Source organism: Glycine max, chromosome 16 (genome assembly GCF_000004515.6).
Source record: "Glycine max cultivar Williams 82 chromosome 16, Glycine_max_v4.0, whole genome shotgun sequence".
In the NCBI taxonomy this organism is placed as follows: Eukaryota; Viridiplantae; Streptophyta; class Magnoliopsida; order Fabales; family Fabaceae; genus Glycine; species Glycine max.
In genome coordinates this window covers 31480474-31496917 of record NC_038252.2, presented here as the reverse complement: position 1 = coordinate 31496917, position 16444 = coordinate 31480474, and the positions used below count along the sequence as shown (strand labels likewise).

Here is a 16444-nt window from a genome sequence, read left to right as displayed (position 1 = left end):
CTTCTACCTAAAACAAACCAAAACTAAAAAAGAACATTTGCAGGAGGTATAAGATGGCATTAGAAAATTGAATGTTATTAATTTCTTCATCCACTTCCACTATTTCAAAATCAAAATGGTACGAATGAAATTTCATTTATAATTTGATAACCAAATTTCATTTGATGTTACTTATCTTGGTCTTGATAGTAGCCTATGGGGGGCAATCATATGTAATCTTAATCTGAAATTTGATTGTTTGTTCTTTGCATAACATGTCTATTTCAGATTCTTATGTTCTTCCTTGGATGATGGCGCTTCAACTTTGCTATATGTGAAGGGAGTTCTGAAAAAAACTTGAGGTAGCTAGAGAAGGTTGCCGAATATGATTATAATTTCAAAACAAGACCACCTTCATTGAATGTTTTTTATTGATTAGCTATTATTGTTTCCAATTTCATAAACAGGAAGAAGAAAAGATTTCAATAAGCTATGTTGATAAAGGGAGATGGAGAATGATATAGAGGGTGTGCATTGGTGCAACATATGCTCTAAAATGGTGAATCCAATGAGTGATGATGAGAACATATGCCCTTTTTGTGAGACAGAAATTTCTGAGGTAATGGACAACCTAAGGGACCAGAATGATGTTGTTGACTTAAGGTCAGCTTGGGTGTTCTCACTCTACGCCCCGATTTTTCTCGGTTTGATGGGTGTTTTCAGCCCTTCCCTAGCAAGAATTGCTTCACATGGAGGCAGCAGCTCAAGGGGGGTGGAAGAAGAGGTTGAGCAAGAGAGGGAAAATGAGCTTGTGCTTGGGAGAAGGAGAAGAACTTCAACTTACATGATGCACCTCTTTCGTGGTCTTCACGTTAGGATGGTGTCTGAACTTGAAAACCCTGAAGACAATAGGAACATGGATGGCAGAAGCATACTTGTGATTGATCCATTCAGTGAAGGTGCATTGATTTTGAGGGGCCCTAACTTGAGCCACACAAGTAGCCCAAATGAGAGTAATGCTGTTGGCAGCTCCTTGAATGACCTTGTGGTAGGATCTGGCTTTGATTTGTTGCTACAGCATTTGGCTCAGATTGGTCCTGGTGGGTATTCAAGTGTGAACCCTCCGGCACAGAAGGCGGCAATTGAGGCATTGCCTAGTGTGACTAGTGAGGAGAAGTTGCAGTGCACAGTGTGCTTGGAGGATGTTGAGGTTGGGAGTGAAGCAAAGGAGATGCCATGTAAGCACAAGTTCCATGGTGATTGCATTGTCTCATGGCTCAAACTTCATGGTTCTTGTCCAGTTTGCAGGTTTCAGATGCCATCTGAGGATTCAACTCTTGAAGCCAATGTGGGAGTTGGAAATGGGGACAATCAGAACAGTGAGCTGGTCAGAGCTGGAGAAGAGAGACCAAGAAATGGAAGGAGGAACTGGTTTCCTGTGCTGCAATCATTTAACAATTTTCTTCCTTATCCTTGATCAATACTTTGTTGGGTTTTAAATTGCAGTCGTGGTTGTGGCTGTGGTTGTGGTCTCCTTGTGATCCTTGACTTTGTGAGAAACTGCAAAAAGATGCGATTGATGCTGCAATTGTGATTGCAATGCTGTCGCGGAGAGCTAAAGAACCTTGATGCTGCTGCCAAAATTGCTGTCACGGACCGTTTATTAAAGCCTTTTGGGGTCTAGTTTTCCTCACCCTCATCAAGCATGAACAGCTAAGTCTAGACACTGTCATGCCTCTAAAATCCTTCCTAATTGTATATATCATTTAGATTTCCTTGTCTGACTTTCTTGTACCATTCAAATGTATATGTTTGTCAATAATTTGCAAAAACAGAATAAACTTAATTATTATTCTCTACTCAAATTGAGTTCATTCTTTTTCTTTACCAATCTCAAAAGACAATGAACATGGTGCCACAGCTATGTGTAATTCCTGATTAAACCATAACATGTCTTTGATTACAATAGGTCCTAAAATTACCAAAAATAACTTTTAGTATTTGAAATTGGCAAATCTTAGTCATTTTAGAAATCACGTTGAAGGTCTGTCAATTTGATAGCTAACTTTAGATATTATCAGTCATTTAAATTCTTAATTTTGGTACACATCATGACATCAATCAATTTGGTCTCTAATATCGTGGTACATTAGTCAATTTGGTCTGCAATGTCAAGGACCAAATTGACTTTATAATGTCTAACTCAAGAACCAAATCAATGATGGTGTCAATTTGAGAGACTAGTTTAATTGTTCTAAAAGTTAGGAACTTTTGTAATATCAAAAAACTAAATTGAGTAATGCTCAAATTTCAGGAATAATTCAGTATATTATTCTTTAATTCTCACATTAGATACCATCGTCAATCAAATCAGAAAGAGAACAAAGAACTATTTTCTGAAAACCAGAACAAGAAAACAAGCCTACAAGTAAAAAGTGGAAAACTGAACAAAACAAGGGATTAGTCCTAGTCCTTGACTTGCGACTTCAGTTAACAAACATCCAATATCTTGATGACAGTACCAGACTCAAGACGGTGAAGTGCTACAACAGAGTCTCCAGGCTTGCACAAGTCATTTTTCTTTGCATATGAAAGAGCAAGCTGTATGGTTTCTTCTGTTGATTCAGTCATGGAATCTCCAAAAGAACCTGTGCCCAAAACAGGTATTAGTCCCCGGTAGATAAGGCTATGCCTTGCAGGGGCTTCCTGACTGCAGAACCATTCAAAAGAATCTGTTGTTATCTCAGGAACCACCAGTGACAGAATAGGCATGCTGGGTCTATACTTTGCCACAAGTTTTGAAGTGGTTCCTCCTCTAGTTAGAACTAAGATGAGTGCAGCATTGATGCAATTTGCAGTCCTAACTGCCGCTGAAGCCATGCTCTCCAAAGGACTCATTGGAGTTGGAGCTGTTTCCATCACTCTCTTGAATAGGTCACCATAGTCTATGAAACTCTCTGCCTCTGAACAGATTCTGGCCATGGTTTGGACAGCAATGTCTGGATAGGCTCCTGCAGCAGTTTCCCCGCTAAGCATAACACAGTCTGTGCCATCAAGGACTGCATTGGCAACATCGGTGGCCTCGGCTCGTGTAGGCCGAGGAGATTTGATCATGGACTCTAACATCTGGGTGGCTGTCACCACAGGCTTGCCTTTAATGTTTGACTTGTGTATCATAACTTTCTGAGCTAGAAAGATCTTCTCAATTGGAATTTCCATTCCCAGGTCACCTCTTGCCACCATGAATGCATCTGAATTTTCCAGTATTTCATCAAAATTTGCAACACCCTCTTGATTTTCAACCTAACAAAGACAACAAATAAGTACAATTTGGGAGATTAATCAATGCCAGAACTTTGTTTCTTGTTTTCATAGACTTGTACGGAGAGCTTATACGTATGTTTGAAAATAGAATCAAAGTGAAAGTAAAATGACATTTCTGTAAATTATTTGAAGAGTTAAAGTAAAACAGAATACATTTACTTGAGAATAAGGATGGATACCTTGGACATGAGAAGTATGCTTTTTGCATGCTTTCCAAGTAGATTTCTGACCTCCACAAGGTCTGAACCTTTTCTAACAAAAGAGAGAGCAATGATATCAATCTTATTAGGAACCCCCCACTCCAAAATGTCCTCCTTGTCCTTCTCTGTCAAGATTGGAAGATCAACAACCACTCCAGGAAGGTTAACATTCTTCCTCTCCCCCAGAACTGCAGAATTTTCGCAATGACATCGAACCAAGCCATTCTCTTTGTCACATTCTAGCACAGTGAAACTAATTGTCCCATCAGCACACAGAATATTACTCCCTGGACTCAAATGGTGTGCCAACTTCTTGTAGCTCATGCTGATCATGTTCTCATCACCCTTTATGCTGTAATCAGTTGTGATTGTGATTTCTTGTCCCCTATGGATTTGTATTGGCTTCCCTTCATTCAAAAACCCAGTTCTGATCTCTGGACCCTGCCATGTTACATGTGACATAATCATTCTCAAATCTTTGTCAAACCAAGGCCAAAAAGAACAATTCACATATTTGAAAACTCTGCATAATTTTTTAGAACATGATGGAAACTGGACATTGAAGTGTACAGTATCCAAATAATTTTCTCTTGTAATGCATATAACTTTTTTAATATCTGAATATTCTTTTAGATTGATCATATTTATACTATTTTTTTCTTTTTCATAAAAGGAACTAAATTGACAAAACGTTACATTTCAGGCATAAAAAATGTACCTCAACCTTTTATAATAATATACTAGTGGAAAAATGTCTGTGAGCATTTTAAATTTTTGGAATTAAATTGTTGTATACGTAATTAATGTGATTTTTTTATCAATGTAAAACAAACTGTTGACACATAATGCAAACCAAGAAGAAAAACCTCCAAAAGAACAATAACAAGAAAAATAACAAAACATAAAATAGAAAAAACATACACAACACAAAGTTGTAAAGTTTCAAACCTTGGTGTCCAACATGACAGCACAGAGAATGCCGGTGTTGTTCATTGCAGTTCTGAGATTATCAAGGGTCTCTTGGTGGTAAGAGTGAGTGCCATGAGAGAAGTTGAAGCGAGCCACGTTCATCCCTGCCTTCAGAAGCTTCTCCAGCATCTCCACTGACCTACTTGATGGTCCCAAAGTGCACACAATCTTGGTCTTCAACTTCCCACAATTTCTCCCTAACATCTTTTCCATTCCTTCCTTAGATATCAATGTGCTGTGCTTTCCCTGCTTATATGTCACACAATGTCAATGTATATATATGAAAAATTATGTATTGATGAAAAAATGTTATATAATTTATGAATAATTTTCTGACACATAACACAAGGCATATATAGGTACATGGCAGCGTCAAGATGCTACAAAACTTGTTTGACAAATTAGCGTTAGCTAGCTTGAAATCCAAGCAATTTTGTCCATGCAATTTATGTGCTTTCGAAAGAAAAATCATTATGGACGATCAACTTTTGATGGTTGAAGCTTTGAAATAGAATATGCTCATATAGCTAAGTACACATGTGACGAATCAATAATTAAATCGAATAGAATTAATGTACCATCTAGTTGGCTTCCTGAATAATGTTAAGACTTGGAACAAGAAGATTTGCTATTCACCAGAAAACAAAGAGAGCAAGAATAATTGGAATTCACCGAAACAAAAGAAAGAGCAAGAAGATTTGGAGTGAAGTGAAGTAAAAGGTGAGAAGAGGCCCTTATATATAAGTAATGGAGAAATCATTTAGCCGAGCATCTCGTAAAAAAGATTATATTGTAATATAATTATGATTACTAATAAGATAAAAGATTATGGTAATATAATCTAAAATATCTATAACTCCAATCCTTATGATAAAAGATTTGTAATATAATCTATCTATATATCTATAACTTGACTAACGATAATGGCAGCTGTAACTATCTACATGTGTCTTCAGAAAAAAAAAAAAAAACTATCCACCTGTGTATTTCAAAGCTAAGTCCTCGCTTTTGATTTTTTTTATTATTTGTAATCCTTTCAAACAATATGATTTCATTTTAATTTTAAATTTTGAATCTTTGTATACTATATCAAATTGAAGATCTCTTTCTTTTCTTTAGATAAATTAAATTTTAATGTTGTTGAGATAATAATACATCCTAGTTCGAATTTAATTTTTAAATAATAGATTTCTACACACCAAATCAATAAAGATGGTGTTGCTTAAAAAAGTTAACAGCATAGCTGAAAAAAAAAATCAAATGCATCGCTTAATTAATTTTTTTTAAGGTTAAATAAATGGACCATAAATCAGGTTGGGACAAAAGCCCGAAGAAGTGGGCATATGTATCCAATGATGTACTTTTAATAAAAGGCATGCATATCTTATATGGAATTATTCCAAGAAAACGAAAATCCCTAGTTTTTTTTTTTCAATTTATTATTATTATTTTTCATATGTAAGTGTTTCCTAGGGATAATAACGAACTGAATATTACGGGAACAGTGTTCGCATATGAGGTGACAGCAGATGGCCTATTTTCTTGACAGCGTTCTTCCGTTTTTCCTAGAATGTTTTTGTCAAGAAAATATTATGATATTTTAAAAAATTTATCAAAAAATGTATTTATTTTTAGACTTAGTTTACATATTTATTCGAATGAACTGGCTTTAATTTTTTTATATAAAATATTAAAACTACAATAAACGTAGAGATTAAAAATAAATAAATTTTATAAAAAAATAATGATATTTCGAAATATTAAAAATATATTTAATCTTTTATTTTTTCTTCATGCAGGGAAGGCATCGTTGTGAATTGTGATGCTCTATCTTTTTGCTTTTAATCTTTCATTCCTTCCTACAATATAGCGTACAACAATTTGCATGTTTTGGGCCACTAGCAAAGAATCAGGCAACTGAAACATAAACGTGGAGATTATAAATAAATAATTTTTTTTATAGAGATAACAAATAAAAATACATAAGGGATAGTTTGGTTGTGTGGATGAGAAATTTGGAGTAAAGAGCAAGAAGTTTTGGAGTTGGAGAAAAAGATGAGACGAGGCCATTATGTATATGAAATGGAGAAATCTTATAACCAGAAGATAAAAGATGAAATTGTAACGGGTGGGATGGATACACGTATTGTCTTGTCTTCGATTTTTCGACTCTCTAATATATATTGAGAATAAATATCTATATTCAAGATTTAAATCATTATATTATCAATTTTATTAAAAAATTATTTTTTATTTTATTATCATATTTATTGTTTTATTAAATAGTTAATTTGACAAATCTTTAATTAAAATTAGAGACTTGTTATCACGATAGAGAGTATGATAATGAGAAACAAGTCTTTTATAATATTAATCTAAATTGTTCTAGATCGTAGGATTATTGTGAATAAGACATCAATAATCCGGATAAATCAATATGTATGTAATGATTTTTATTGGATAAAGATTAATATATCTCGTTTATTAGATTGCATATATAAATGATGATGATGTATATGTGGATGTCATCATTGAACTGACTCAATTGAGGAATTTATAATAGTTAATACCACCTTGATATGTCAATAGGAAGTTCTCAGGAAGAAATATAATAGTTTACTTTAATGTGAAATTATTATAGTAATTAAGTTATTTGTTATATTTTAATTTCGGACCTCTAATGTCTTAGGACATTAGTTGAATGAATATTGGATATAATTAAATACTTGTAGAATTAATGATTAATCAAGGAGAAATCCATCAACTCTAAGTGATGAGTTTGAGCTCTATGATAGAATGACCCTGGCTGGCCAAGGCAATTGAATGAAAAAAAAAAAAGAATTTCTTTAAACGTGTTAGCTTATTAGAATTTAACAATAATAATATACTATAGAGTTAACCTTGAGCGATGGAAGAAAATATTAGATTATTCTTTTGTTGGTTCTTGAAGGTAAAATATGTTATTTTATGCTATCCGGACATTAAGAAGTGTTACTATAGAGTTTAGTATTGAACCTACGGGACACACACAAATGAGTGTTTCAATCTTTGTAAAAAAAGGAAATAATGTATTTAATAAATAAATTAGAGAATTTAATTTAATCAAATAAATATTTTAGTGAAATATTATTATATTTTTTGCTAACACCAAGAATATAATTAATATAAAAAAGGGGAGTATTATTTTATAAATGGGGGAGTTGTTCATAAGATAAGAATAATGTTCTATTGCTACATACGAGAAATATGATTAATTATTATAATTAGTTATGTGATTAATTATAAATTATTTTTGTCTTACATTGGGTAGGAAGCTCCTCAAATTCATATCTCTTTAACATTATGAATAGAATCAGCTGCCTAAGTCAAGGTGCACCAGACACAAACTAGAAATATTCAAGCCTAGTTTTAGACCTGAAAAGTAGATAGGGGATTTGCTTTTTAGAGTTCTACTCATCAAAGAGTTGATAGCAGATATTAGTCTCGGTGTGTAGATACATGAGTCTTCACACTATGAAGAAAAATTAATTTTGCTGCTTCAAGAACGCATATCGTACACAAACTTTTTTTTTTCTATTTATTATTGTTGTATATTTTTTAATGTAAAATAAATCATAATTTTCCGCTGTAAGTGTTGAGAACACTTTTATATAACTATCAACATGTACCCATACCCGTCCTCCATGCCCGACGTGTTAAAATTTGTCATCACATCCTCGTACTCATTGGGTATCGGGTATCCCCGTCCTCGCTCCGTTTCCGGTTCATATTTGTAAACTATCTTTTTTAAAAAATGTTAAAAATTTGATTTTTGAAAAAATAAATTGATTGTTACACATTTATTTTTAACTACTTATCTATCAATAATTTCATTATAATGCATTTGTCTATAAAGATCGTCAAGAAAAGAATATTAAATTATATAAAAATTCTAAGATAAAATTAACAAGTAATAAACAAAATTTTAATAATTTCATCATTAGAGAAGGATATGGGGACATGTAGGGCAGGTAGTGACATCCTCATTTTCGACTCCGATCCCAATTGAAAAAGTCAAATAATCTTCGAATTCAAACTTATATCCGATCAACTTAAATATTCTTGGTCAAAATCAAGACATGTTGACACATACCGATGAGTACGGACTTTGTTGCGATACCTAGTTCCTCCATGTAAATTATACATATCTAATTATGTTCATGCCATCTACAGTTCGGGAGGATTTAAGCGATAAATCATCATTAAATTCCCTTTTGTAAAATAGACATGTGATCAATGCCATTCGGGCAATGTCGTTTCACAAGGATATCTAGTTATGACTACCGCATGTAATCCACATAAATTTAAGCAAACAGTCAATCATGTATTTTAATTAAATTAAAATTTTCACAATTATTTAAACTTATTTTTAATTTATTTCAATAACTTATTCACTAATTATAGAAGACAAATCTTGTAAAACTTCTGTTGACATAACACCGACGACATGAAACTAATAACATGTCGCTTTGCATATGTAGCACATGGTGATGTTATCTTTTGATCACATGACACAATACTTCCCTTGTTTTGTTCAGTTTTCCACTTTTTACTTGTAGGCTTGTTTATCAGCAAAAGATTCTGCGCTACAAATATTTTTTTGTTTTATGATTTTTTCCATCCTCTTTTTTCTTTTCTAGTAGTTATAACCTTTGTAAATGAATAGTTTATTGGCAAATTGGTATTCACCTGAATAGTCCATTAATTTTTTTTTACAATGCACTGAACAATAAATATACCTATAGGCTATTATTCGTAATTTTATACTCTTTAAAGGTTATTTTTTTCTTCAACCTTTATTCTCCACTCTTTTCCTCCTAAAAGAGAAGCATCATAAAAAATCAAAAGTCAGAGCGTATGAGAATCTCTTCCCTATAGGTAAGCACATGTACTTTTATACACCATTTTTCCTGGAAAATCGGTTCAAATTTACGAATTTTCTTAGATATCAATGACTTCATGATGAGCAAAACAATGAATCTACCCTTATTAATTTACTTCCTATATAATGTATTGTATTTTTATCACCTTTTAGGTAAGTCATTCATTAATTCTTACGCGTTTACGAGTATACTTATATTCTGTGAGTTGATTCTTGAGTAAATTTTTTTTAGTAGACTCTATAAATTCTAAATAAACTTATAGACTTTTTCGAGTTCAATAAGTTAAAAAAATTAGACTAAAATATAAGTCATTTTAGGTTGTTGTTTGTCTGTTTAATATACAACATACCTTCGTTTAAGTTGTTATTCTCAAATACATAAATTCTCACATTTAATAACATTAAACTCTTATTCTCTAATAACATCAAACCCTCCATGTGAATGATCTACCACTACTATAACATCTATAAGTTATCATTTAGTAATGATGTATTACTAGACTTAGTTATTTAAGTATTGTGAAATTTGTGATTTATTATTTATTTTTATTATATCGTTGAAATGTTTAATTGATATGTTATTTATAAATATTTTATTATTATTTTTATATGAAATAGACTCGTTTAGTTCACAAGTCAAGTTTATGAAATTCTCGGGGATCTATCGGGTTTGATAACCTTGTGACATTGTTTATGAATTTGAATAAAGGAATCATTGCTGAAGAAGTTATAACTCCTTGAGATAAATTTTAATTATCCGTTGAGATAAATTAAGAGTGATAACGATATTTTCTATGTGCAAACATAAAACAATTTCATGCTATACGCATCACAATAGCCGGCAATTCTTGGAATTATAGCAAGTTAGCAGCTACCGTACTCACAATTTAGAATGATAGATGATTGCCAAATGAGTTATAAGTTACTAAAGTAAAGCGGTTGGCGCAAGCCATAGCTTATTCAATGTTTTACTTCCTTTTTTCTCTCCTTCGTTGGAGAATTTATTTAGAATCACTGTTTCTGATAATTTGGATGCCACTTTGCCACAAAAGAAATGGGCTTTTACTGCTTCATTTTTTAATATAATCAGTTTGAAAATAACCTTTGAACTCTTGAATTAACATCACACATGTAAAGGGTCATAGTGTATACTCTACTCACTTTTGTTTGATGTAGTGTACATAGTAATTCTACATGCAAGTCTATATTGGATGGAGCGAATTATTCTGTTCATCTCAGTTATTTTCAATGGGTTGTAATTGGCTTATGCCAAAAACTTGATGCAAGTTACTCACCAAAAATGAAAACTCATATGGAGTAGGAACTAAAGATGAAACCTTCTTAGCCTTTCATGTCCAAATGTTACATACTGTGGTAAGTCCTAGCAATTCCAGCTGAAACCGTTCAAATCAAACTGTTGGCAGTGGGAAGAAGCATCATTATCATCATGGGAATTCAGGTCCAGTTTCACATCAAAGTTTGCAAGTCTATAATCTTGAGAAATCTTCTCGTAGTTCAATTTAACTGGCACTCTTCCAGTTTCAGTGCTCTCTCTTCTCTTCCAACCTTCTTCCTTTGGAACCGTTGTTCTACCAAAATTTTCTTCTTCTTGAACTCCTACATTCATGGACAAGAGGCTTGATGGCCTCTCTGATAAAAAATCACCCTTCACTACTTTACTATTACTTGATGAGGAAAGAAACATCATATTCTCCTTTACTTCATCACACAATCTGTAATCAGGCTTTAAATGCATAGACTCTTCTGCACACCCTTTTGAAACTGAAAATGGAGGGCCATTACAGGCTCTCAAATTCAGGTTCATGCTATGTGTTTCTCTGTCTCTTTGAGATTCCTCACTATAGTTTAAGAAACTTCCCATTGAACAATCAGTGGCTTGGCCTTCTTGTGTTTGTTGAGGCCACAAAACCTGCAATTCTTTCAGTTCTGAAAATTTAGAGTCAAGGCTTTGAGGGGATACTCTGGATGCCAGTTCAGATAGTTGAACTTTGGCTGCTTCAACTCCCTCAGCGCCTAAATTTTGTCTTCCTAGTGTCTCTTGTGCTTTTTCCAACACTGCCTGAAGGTACTTCCCTTGTGCCTCTATCCTTAGCTGTAAGTGTCTCTGTACCTGCTTAAAGAGTGAAGAAAAAGAATCAGAACAGAAGCAATTATAACAACTTACAAACCTTAATGTATACTGAAAAGAACTTTTTTAAATCAATGTTCTACAACTTGGATGCTGAACACAATTGTGAAAATATTTGAGTTTTATGTATGAAACTGTTGATGAGCTAAACAGTTATTCGGATGAAATTAATGTTATCATTCTAAATACAATGATATAATAATGGATAAGTGTGGTACATTCATGAATTCTCATCTTCATTATGTAAGTTAGAATAATTTATGATTTTACTTTTGCATAAAAAATTAAGTTAAAAAGTTAAAGATGTTCTATACCTCAAGCTGCTCATGTAGTCTTCTTTGTACTTCAATTTGCATCTGTAATGCATCATTTATTTCTGAATTTCTGGATTGAGGGTTAATTCTTGTTAGTGTTGCCTCCCATTACAAAGAATTCTTTTTGAACAATAAAAACTTGATGACAGAATAAATTGAAGGCAACTGGAAGTTGTTCTTACTTGTTTGTCTGGAGGCCTATGCTTAAATGTTTCATTTGAACTCCACTTGCTTCTGAAATTCCGGTTGCTGCTTCCATGGTTGATGCTGGTAAGATAAATTCATTTTCAAATTGCATGCTTGGTAAAAGATAGGTTCTTTGTAGTTCATAATCTGCTTATGATATTCATGTAAAGCACATAAGCAAGATGTTCCCTCACCAATTTTATTGTTGCTAGTATTGGTTTGTCCATGCATATTTTTACTGATCCTGTACTTCTGCTATCAAGAAAAAGTAATTAATAACTAAACACATAAAAGCATATATGCACAATAAAGATAATTAATACAAATCATTTCAACAGTCTTTCCCCATGAAGGCCAGTGACTAGAATGAGGTTTTGGTGTCATTGAAATTTACTTTTCATACCAGTTAAAACAGAACAGCGAGCAAGTTCTACTATAGAATTAATAGATTTTTAGGTCAAGTTTCAAAGATTGATGTTGTTTTCATGTTGAAAGGAACATTAAAAAGCCAAACCAACTATTTACATATAACTAGTACCATCATGTGTCTAGGTGTTCTCTTTCACTAATTGAATTGCAGTCTTTACATAACATTATCACAATTATACTGGCAATTTAAATAAATAATGTAGCCAAAATTAAATAAACCTTATCTTAATTATACTGGTAGTTGAAATGATATGCTACCTGTAGATGACTCTTTAAGTGGTAGAGAGTAAGTCCAGGAATCCCCATTAGTTTCAGTACTGTTTTTGGTGTAGCTTCTGCATAGCAAGAGCAATCAAAATTAGCTTCAAAATTGTCATTTTCTGATTCATGATCTGTTTATTATTTGCATAGACTCACTGTCTGCTCCTCCGAGTTGATTGACTGCTTCGATGAACCTTTCATGAAGATCTGGTGTCCATTTTAGTCTAGGCTTAGCATCAGTTGAGAGAACAAGTCCTGGATCACCAGCTCCATTGCCTCCTTGCAACATCATATGCCTCTCAGTGGGGCTGTGCATCCTTAAAGCATGCATGTTCTTAGCTTGTTGCTGCTGCTGATAGTACATTATCTTTCAAGGAAACGAAATGATATCATTACTCTATATAGATGCACAAGATAATATTAAAAGGGCAATCTAGTGCACAAGGCTCAAACTTTATGACCTTGACAAGGCAACAACCTTACTGTTGTGCCGAGGATCACCCTCAAGATATTATTCAAAATCATTTTTACCTGTTGAGTATTACTCCTTCTGGATACAAACAGCTAAAGTGAAATTTGATTGTCCTGTATTCTTGAAGAGCACTTCTTTGGTGTTTCAACTAAAATACATGAAAGTTTCTACAACTGCTCTTGCATGTCTTTTTTCTCCTTGACAAGATTTTCACAAGCCTTGGTTGTACTCAAAGATGTCCTTATAAAGAAAATGCCCTTAGGAAAGTGGCCTTGTGAAGCATAGAATCTTGGACAGAAGCAACTCAAAACTGAACTTGATCCAATATATTTCATAGCTACTTAAAAAGAGATGGCATTCTTCCTACTTTCTTCATTGTGGGCTCTCTTCACCTCCACTTTTGATTTAGAGAAAGCACTTGTCCATTGGAATTGTGTGCATTATACTTTCTGGGACACCTCACCTCACACGTTGCATTTGGTATCAAAATTGACCCATCAATTTATATCAGTGTACACCTGCATTTGTTTTTGTCCCACTGGCAAATGCAGGAATCTTATTCCAAAAGTTTAGAGAAGAATTTTGTGACTTGAATTATAGAATCAACTTTTCCTTTTTCCTTGAAAGCATCAGAAACCACACTTCTCCCCCTATGTTTTTCAAGAAATATTCTTGGCTTGGAACTCCTTAGTCCTTGCCACTAGCGTAGATAATTGAGACAATTTAAAGGTAGATGATTTTACCTAGTAATACCATCAATAATGCCAATGAGGATTGGCTGAATGCAATCTACACTGGAGACTATAGCAGAGGAAATCAAATTACCAGTACGTTCTTAAATATAAAGCAATACGTCAATAAAAAATAAAAATAAAAAGATGCTAACTACCACTAATAGAGAGAATGTTATGTTTTTTAATGAATAGAATTTTATTTGACTAAACTATAATTTTGGTCCTCATTGAATTTTTTGTTTCAATTTTATCTCTTTAGTTTAATTTTTTTTAGTGTTTTTGTTAGACCAAAATGGTCCTTCTATTAATTTTTTTTCCCTAACAATATTAATTTTTAATGCATGATAAAAAATTATCTAATTTAGTATTTCTGATGGTATGTTTGGAATGAAGGAGAGAAATTAGATTGGAGAGAAATGTATTTTTTTAGGACCCATACCTTTCATATTCTATTTTAATTCAAAAAAATTTCTTATATCTTTATCTTTTCTATTTTTCTCCTCTAAACCAAACACACTCTAACAGATTGTCATGGGCCATTAAATTAACTAAATTAGTGTGTTAAACTGACAGAAGTACTAACTTGGTTTAACACAAACACCTTGAGCAACCAAAATTATGTTATTAATGTAAAATTAGTTATAGTTGAAAATTGTAGAAAACAATAATCTTGTAATTTAGAAATCCTAGAAATAGATATGGTGCAGATACATTCAAGAAAAAGAATAATAATGGAAAGATGCTCTTCTTCAAGTCCTTTGATTTTTATTTTTATTATTTTAAAGAGAGGAATAGAATAAGAACACATTCTGTTTTGTCTTGTCTGGTAAGTTGTGGTGCTTATGTGACCAATAGAGAATAATTTTTTTTTTAAAAAAGGATGTAGAAGTATTCATGCTGCCGGCTTTGCCTTGACGAATCCTAAGTTGCTGGGACCATATGACAAGACAAAAAACTAGTGACTAGTGAGTGTACTTTGGTTCTTTTATACTTGCATTTGATTTTTAACATTTGTAGACAGTGGAGTGGAACACTTGTCCTTGAGTGGTTGGAGTTGCAGATTCTCTTATGAATCCATGCACACACCTCATTGTGTTTAATATGGCCTTAATTTGCACTCTATTGGACTCATAAACTCATCCACGATATCTGTACTTAGTTTAGTTTTTACATCACTTTTTCTTTATAGTTGTTACACCTTTTGTAGTATGTTAAATCATTTGATTGGAAGAGAGAAATGAAAAAAAAATTATAATAGATAACAAAAAACTGATGTAAAAAATGAGAAATCCTCTTAGACTATATATACCTCTCTGATTAGCTAGAAAATAGAGAGGGGGGAAACTGGACTGGATTGAAGAAATATGACTTCCATTTATTGTTGCATGAAATAGTGGAAAATCACTTAGAAGTTTCAACTCACTTTCATGGTATTGTAGTGGCTGAGCCTGAGAATGGAGTGGTTGAGTTGTTCTCCACTTAATTAAGTTGTCTTCTCATTGTTATTGAATCGTACAAGTGGAAAGTGATTTTCATTTCAAAGTCTCAAACTACATGAATAATTAGGTGGTTTAATTATGTTTTTAGTGCTTTAAATTTGTTTTTTTTTAATTTTCAAATTAAAATTTATATTTTTTATCTCTTAAATTTACAAACTGATTTTTTAGTCTCTCTCAACTGATTTTTATCAGTTTAAATGCATAATTTATAGTGATTTTTTACCGCAAGAAAGATCTAAAAAACCTTAATTTGAAGATTTAAAAATATAAATTTTAATTTCAAAGACTAAAAAAAGACAGATTTCCAAAGTTGAAGAACAAAAACATACTAATTAACTCAATAATTATCCTTAAACTTTCAAGCGGTGCACAAAACATATGGAATTGAATGTACAATTAAAGTGAAACCCAAGACGAAACTTGCATTATTGAAATTTATAGGCTATTAGGATGAATTTAGCATGAACAATTTATCTTATTAAATGATTTTTTCAACAAAAGAATGTATAAGAATCAAGACACACGAAACTTGATATAGTCGAGAGATAAAAAAAAAGGAACAAAATTAATTTTATTCCTTACCTATTTATTAAAATTCGTTTTGGTCTTGAAAGATATATTTTGGTCCTTGGCCTTTTAAATTTAATTTAATATTGCACTTACAAAATAATTATCATTTTCGATTTTTCAACACAATTTTAATCATATATTTTACTCATTGAAGACAAAATATGTCTCAATGATTCACTAACATGAAAAGTTTGAACAAAAAGTACCATAAACCAAATGAAAAATAACATAAAGAATAAACAACTAGAATAGTTGAAAATTTTAAAAAATTAATAACAGATTCTTTTTTAGTTGCTCATGAGATTCAATTTTAACGCGATTTTATACCATCTGACATTTTTTAGTTCAAACATTAGTTGAGACTTCATAATTTTTCTATAAATAAATCTAGTAGAATAAATTTTACGTCTTGAATAAAAAAATTAAAATTGGACCAA

General features: G+C 32.4%; 3 protein-coding genes across 6 annotated transcripts; 1 reads left to right on the top strand and 2 right to left on the bottom strand.

Moving 5' to 3' along the window:
* Window positions 1-1840, top strand: LOC100790855 (E3 ubiquitin-protein ligase SIRP1). Its single transcript, XM_006599370.4, has 3 exons — window positions 1-118; window positions 268-341; window positions 447-1840. Exon 3 carries the CDS (start codon window positions 488-490, stop codon window positions 1454-1456), a length of 969 nt encoding a protein of 322 aa, XP_006599433.1. The 5' UTR covers window positions 1-118; window positions 268-341; window positions 447-487; the 3' UTR covers window positions 1457-1840.
* Window positions 1841-2344: 504 nt separating this feature from the next.
* Window positions 2345-4753, bottom strand: LOC100790331 (pyruvate kinase, cytosolic isozyme). Its single transcript, XM_003548889.5, has 3 exons — window positions 4452-4753; window positions 3483-3944; window positions 2345-3282 (listed from the first exon to the last, which is right to left on the bottom strand). The coding sequence occupies exons 1-3, from the start codon at window positions 4683-4685 to the stop codon at window positions 2470-2472; spliced, it is 1509 nt and encodes a 502-aa protein (XP_003548937.3). The 5' UTR covers window positions 4686-4753; the 3' UTR covers window positions 2345-2469.
* Window positions 4754-10483: 5730 nt separating this feature from the next.
* On the bottom strand, window positions 10484-13684 carry PHR28 (MYB-CC domain-containing transcription factor PHR28). 4 transcript variants are annotated; one of them, XM_006599366.4, is made up of 7 exons: window positions 13264-13684; window positions 12889-13099; window positions 12730-12806; window positions 12237-12297; window positions 12039-12123; window positions 11857-11926; window positions 10484-11527 (listed from the first exon to the last, which is right to left on the bottom strand). In XM_006599366.4, the coding sequence occupies exons 2-7, from the start codon at window positions 13094-13096 to the stop codon at window positions 10775-10777; spliced, it is 1254 nt and encodes a 417-aa protein (XP_006599429.1). In that variant the 5' UTR covers window positions 13097-13099; window positions 13264-13684; the 3' UTR covers window positions 10484-10774. The 4 variants fall into 4 exon arrangements, with proteins under 4 accessions (XP_006599429.1, XP_006599431.1, XP_006599430.1 ...); XM_006599368.4 differs by having other exon boundaries at window positions 10484-11524; XM_006599367.4 differs by having other exon boundaries at window positions 12237-12294; window positions 13264-13682.
* Between the last annotated feature and the right edge of the window lie 2760 nt (window positions 13685-16444).